Raw genomic sequence first — 6,257 nt, forward strand, 5'->3', positions numbered from 1 at the left:
TAAATATATTTTTATTGATTTCAGGGAGGAAGGGAGAGGTAGAGAGAAACAACGATGAGAGAGAACGACTGATTGGCTGCCTCCTGCAGGCCCCACAATGGGGATTGAGCCCGCAACCTGGGCACCTGCCCTTGACAAGGAGCTCACCCTGGACCTTTCAGTCCGAAGGCTGATACTCTATTCACTCAGCCAAACCAGGTAGGGCAATTAAAATATTTTTTTAAAGAAAAAATATTAAAACATATTATCCCAATACAAAAAATGTTTATTTTTTAAAGTAAAAATGCACAAAATGAGTGAAATGCCAACATCCATCTTTGTTGTTCCACTGTCCTATTGTTAAAGAAAATTGCCAAAACTCACAGCACATTAGGCAGAACATACGGTAAGATGTTTTAACAAAGATACAGACTCATCAAATACACTTCTGAGAAAAGGCTCACCGTAAATTCCTAGAAAAAATACAATCAAACAGTGAGGTACCATGAGAAACTTACAAAATAAAATGTTTAAATAAATAATGATTGACCAAACAAAATATTCTCTAGGATGTGACGAATGTGAATCCCTCACACACCACTGGAAAAATGCAAAAAAGTACAATCAGTTAAGATTTATTTTATTTATTTTTTAAAAACAATCTTTATTACTTATTAGCATACCATAGAGCTCAGCTATTGGTTGAGTCACTCCATTCTTAGTGAGACATGCTCATAGACATTGATGTTTTCTGTTTTAAACCATATTTCCTTATTGACTTCAAAGAGGGAGTCAGAGGGAGAGAGAATCATTGATCGCACCACCTGCAGGCAAACTACTGGGGATTCAGCCCCAAACCCAGACATGTACCCTTGGCTGGAATCCAATCAGGGACTCTTTAGTTCGCAGACTGACGCTCAATCCACTGTTCAAAACTGGCTAGGGAAAGGTTTATTTTTTATTTTTAAAGAATAGTTTATTAAATTTTAGAGAGAGAAGGGAGGGAGAGAAACAGTGCTGGAAGAGTGCCATATTGGCCAGTGACATCCTGCACACCCACTTCTGTGGATCTAGCCCACAACACAGGCACATATCTCCACTGGCAATCAATTCCACAACCCTGTGGTGCACGAGATGATGGCCAAGCACTGACCCACACCGGCCCTGGTGGTATATTCCATTAGGTCACAATTTGCTAATGTCGGTAAATTTAAACATTCCTCTACTCAAAAACCACCCACTATGCAATGAAATTTTGACAAAGGTAAATAACACTTATATACATACAAGGAATTATACAGAAATGTTTGTACTAGCTTTATTAGAAATAAGCAAATTATTTATTAAAATGGGCAAACTGACGGTGATAAATCAATGATAAGAATATCGATCAGAAAAAAACAGAGTTACTAGTGTAACTTTAATAAATCTCCAAGTATTTATGAAACATAAACTAAACCAGAAAAATACTTAGAAAAATAAAGTTCTCTACAAAAATGGAATGTAAACCCATGGAAAATAGGAAAGCTGTGAATAACGGACAAATTAAAAGAAGTCATTATCCAATTACACAGAGAAAGATATGGTCAGCGTTATGACTATACTGATGGTTTCAGTTTCATGCACATGTCAAGATTTATGAAACACTGTATCCAACACATGTGATTTACTCATTATACCTGTTAAAAATGGTTCAATGGTATGCTGGAAGAACAGGTTTGGCAACTCTATAGTCAATCCCCGAACTTATGTCCGCTGGGTGAGAGTCTCATCTCAGTGACAGAAAATGTAATAAATGATGAAGAACTTTCACCCAAACCCACAAAAGCCACATTCCTGAACTAAAGACAGCCATTGTCTCCATCTTTCTTTTTCTTTGTACTGTATTTTTGTTTAATTTTTTTTTCAATTTTTAATTTCTCCATCTTTCTTTTGATGCCAGCGCACCAATGGCTCTGATGGGAACTTCTGAGGAACTACAGGAGCCAGAAAACATCTTGATTATAATCAATGACAATGACTGCTCCACAGAAGATAAACATGCCTGGAGTCCCTCAGATGTGTGTACACACAGCTCTTGTAGTCTTTTCCTCAAAATAATTCCTGGATGCACAGTTAGATGAGGACCATTCCATCTAAAAGTGTGCAGTCTCATCCAACAACAATTACGTCAGTGTTTCTGTAGTGAAAGGGTTTCCCCTGAATGCAACTGTGCTCAAACCAGTGACCATCACCCATGATGTTGTAGGCATTAGGGCACATAGCCCTCTGCAAGACCCTGGCAAGATAATTACTTCACAGGTACTGGCATTGCTTGCAAAAAAGAAAAATTCATGCTCCCAGATATACTTGAGGTTGTCACAGCTACCCCATCTTTGGAGTGATCTCTATGTCTCAAAGCATCCATCTTCACATGAGAACTAGAGTTAAATGCACGTATAATAGCTTTCTCCATTGTGAACTCTTTGATGATATTGGAGACCACTTTTACCTTTATAACATTTCCCACATTCAGTGCATTTATAAGGCTTTTTTCCTCTAAGAACTCTCTTATATTGATGAAGGATGTTCTTAGCAGTTAAAGATTTCCCACATGCACTGCATTTATTAAGCTTTTCTCCCATATGAACTCTCCGATGTTGACAATGGCTGGTCTTAGAGGGAAAAGATTTCCCACATTCATTGCATTTATAAGGCTTTTCCCGTGTGACTTCTCTTATGATATTGGAGACCATTGCTACTTTTATAAGATTTTCCACATTCACTGCATTTATAAGGCTTTTCTCCTGTATGAACTCTCTGATGTTCATGAAGGATGTACTTAGTGGTAAAAGATTTCCCACATTCACTGCATTGATAAGGCTTTTCTCCCGAATGAACTCTCTGATGATTACGAAGGGCATTGCTCTGCATAAAAGACTTCCCACATTCACTGCATTTATAAGGCTTTTCTCCAGTATGAACTCGCTGATGTCGATCAAGCATGGTTTTAGTAGTAAAAGATTTTCCACATTCACTGCATTTATAAGGCTTTTCTCCTGTATGAACTCTCCGATGAAAACGAAGAGTAGTGCTCTGGGTAAAAGATTTTCCACATTCACTGCATTTATAAGGCTTTTCTCCTGTATGAACTCTCCGATGAAAACGAAGAGTAGTGCTCTGGGTAAAAGATTTTCCACATTCACTGCATTTATAAGGCTTTTCTCCTGTATGAACTCTCCGATGAAAACGAAGAGTAGTGCTCTGGGTAAAAGATTTTCCACATTCACTGCATTTATAAGGCTTTTCTCCTGTATGAACTCTCCGATGAAAACGAAGAGTAGTGCTCTGGGTAAAAGATTTTCCACATTCACTGCATTTAAAAGGCTTTTTTCCACTGTGAGTACGCTGATGTTGATGAACGTCGGCCGTAGTGATAAAAGATTTTCCACATTCACTGCATTGATAAGGTTTTTCTTCAGTGTGAACTCTCTGATGATATTGGAGACCACTGCGATAGGTAAAAGATTTTCCACATTCACTGCATTGATAAGGCTTTTCTCCAGTGTGAACTCTCTGATGAATTCGAAGTTGGGTGCTAGTGGTAAAAGATTTTCTGCATTCACTGCATTGATAAGGTCTTTCATCAGTATGCACTCTCTGATGATAAGAAAGATTAGTGCTAGTGGTGTAAGCTTTCCCACATTCACTGCATTGATAAGGCTTTTCTCCTGTATGAACTCTCTGATGACGATGAAGGATGCTCTTAGCAATAAAAGACTTCCCACATTCACTACATTTATAAGGCTTTTCTGCCGTATGAAATCTCTGATGTTGCAGAAGGATGTTCTTAGCGGTAAAAGATTTCTCACATTCACTGCATTTATAAGGCTTTTCTCCTTTATGAAGTGTCTGATCATTACAAAGGGCAGGGCTCTCGGTAAAAGATTTCCCACATTCACTTGAGTGATAAGGCCATTCTCCAGTATGACCTCTCTGTTGATAATGAAAGCTAGAAAATTTGGTAAAATATTTTCCACATTCAGAGGACATAAAACATCGACTTCCAAGATGGACATCCGTTTCCTGAATAAACGTGTGGGTGCAACTAGTGTCTCTCTTACATTTTTTTCTATTATAAAAATTTTTTCTCCTTTGATATGTATTACCACATGTCGAAATTGCAGTTGGACTGTCCCTGGTCTGAGTAGCCTTTAGGTGGAGATGTCCTGACCCAGTAAGTACACTAAGCCCAACCTCCCCGCATGTGAAACGATTCTGGCACACACTGAAATTGCAGCTGTTTGCAAGTGACATCCTGTCCACACCTCTAGTGAAAGTCTTCTCTCTCACATGTTCCTGGTGAAATTTTGCACGGAAATAAAACCATTTTGCACACGCCCCACACCTCAACAGTATCTGTCTGTGTTGTGTTTCCTGACCCTCCATCACGTGGAAAATGTTTCCCAAGACTAGCCCACAACTCTCACAGGGGTGGCTCTTCTGGGAAGACAAGGCTAACTTGGGATTCCGTGCCTGTGACAATCTTACAGAAACCTTTTGTTCTGTCGGGGCCTCCACATTCTCTGCATCACAGCAGCAACCTGAAGAAAAGAAACGTAGCAAAAGTGCATGTCGACCTGATCAAAACAGAATATCTTCACCACAATAATTTATGTCACAACTGGACATGATTCCATACAATGATTTTCAAAAAAAGTGAGTCAGACTCTCAGGAAATGGCTGTTATATATAACATGGCCCAAAAGGTCACTGGATGAGGAAAATCTCACCAAGGGAGGACAGATGCATACGCTGGCACAAAAAGAAGAGAGGCAGGGTCTGCTCGTTATTACACCACAAATGGCTTCCTAAGGACCTTTCATGCTGGCCATGTGAGTCTGTGTAGAATAATTCCAATGTGTTCAAAACCATAAACCATCAATCATATTATGCACGTGATATTCAGGGTCAATATAATACGTGTGGCCTGCAGGCAAGGAACAATATTGGGGTGCAGTAAAGCGAGATGTGTGAAACAGGTAGAGGTGCAAAGTTTAAAGAAGTTAAGGTTATCCATGGGCTGGGAATCCGAGTAGAATGATCACTATTATAACTGAAAAGTGTCAACATTAAGCAAGAAGAAGTAGAATTGGGTGAGAAGTGGCAATGTTAACAAAACATTGTTGAACAAAATGAGTTCCTAGTTATGAATGTATCAAAGCCCAGGTGTGAAAACCTTCCCCAGAGCCCTTCTTCAAGGCAAGACTGCCTCTGGATCTGGGCTGTCACTAATAAAGTCATGTTTCTCCCGAGTTCCACAAAGGATTATTCCTCTTAAATCCAACTGGAGCCACTGCAGGGATAAATAATGCAAATCTTAAAAGGAAAACTAAAGCCCTAGCCAGTTTGGCTCAGTGGATAGAGCGTCGGCCTGCAGACTCAAGGGTCCCAGGTTCAATTCCAGTCAAGAGCATGTACCTTGGTTGCGGGCACATCCCCAATAGGGAGTGTGCTGGAGGCAGCTGATCGATGTTTCTCTCTCATCGATGTTTCTAACTCTCTATCCTTCTCCCTTCCTCTATGTAAAAAAACAATAAAATATATTTTTAAAAAAGAAAAACTAAAAATATGGATGGTCAGTGCTGTGGTAGAACAACAAAGCACAAAGGAGATCACAGACAAAAGACCTATGAGAGTGACATCAGCAAGATGGCAGAATGAGAGATAGAGAATCTTTCCACATCCCAGAGTAAGTAGACAGCTACCCAATCTAATAATAGACAAACATGGTAATTGACCATACCTTCGCTACTCCTCCCATTGGCTAATCAGCATGATATGCAAATTAACAGCCAACAAATATGGCGGCTGATTTGCATACTGCAGGTGGGGCGGGACAGTGCCATCCAGCCTGCCCCGCCACCATCTGGGCCTGCTATTTGCGACCCGGTGCGGTGGCGCGGGACAGCACCATCCTGCCTGCCCTGCCGCCATCTGTGCCTGCTATCTGCGACCCGGGGTGGCGGGCGTCTGTGTGCGACAGGACCCGGGGCGGCACCCCAACCCCCGAATTGGCCCTGCCATGTGAACAACCTGGAGTTGTGCCCAAACCCCCAGATCGGCCCTGCCATGTGAACGACCTAGAGCGGCGCCCAAACCCCCAGATCGGCCCTGCCGTGTGTGCAACCTGGAGAGGCGGGGCAGGCACCGAGGGATTGGGCCTGCCATCTGCCGCCCGGGGAGGGGGCTTAAGCCAGCAGGTGGTTATCTCCCGAGGGGTCCCAGACTGTGAGAGG

General features: G+C 41.4%; 1 protein-coding gene across 4 annotated transcripts in view; it reads right to left on the reverse strand.

Moving 5' to 3' along the window:
* Nucleotides 1–6,257, reverse strand: part of LOC102263178 (zinc finger protein 883-like) — a 19,204-nt gene that overhangs the window by 5,851 nt on the left and 7,096 nt on the right. Inside the window, exons 3-4 of one of the 4 annotated variants that reach the window (XM_014536807.1) lie at nt 2,721–4,562; nt 2,336–2,470 (exon numbers count right to left, since the gene is read on the reverse strand). The exons of 1 other annotated variant lie outside the window; for it this stretch is intronic. In XM_014536807.1, coding sequence (XP_014392293.1) covers nt 2,406–2,470; nt 2,721–4,562 — 1,907 coding nt within the window. In that variant the 3' untranslated portion in view covers nt 2,336–2,405. Of the gene's footprint in view, nt 1–2,335; nt 2,525–2,574; nt 4,563–6,257 lie in introns of those variants that run through there. 2 more of the 4 variants (XM_014536811.1, XM_014536808.1) reach the window with 2 other exon arrangements.

The sequence above is a fragment of the Myotis brandtii genome, unplaced genomic scaffold (assembly GCF_000412655.1).
Source record: "Myotis brandtii unplaced genomic scaffold, ASM41265v1 scaffold1656, whole genome shotgun sequence".
NCBI lineage: Eukaryota > Metazoa > Chordata > Mammalia > Chiroptera > Vespertilionidae > Myotis > Myotis brandtii.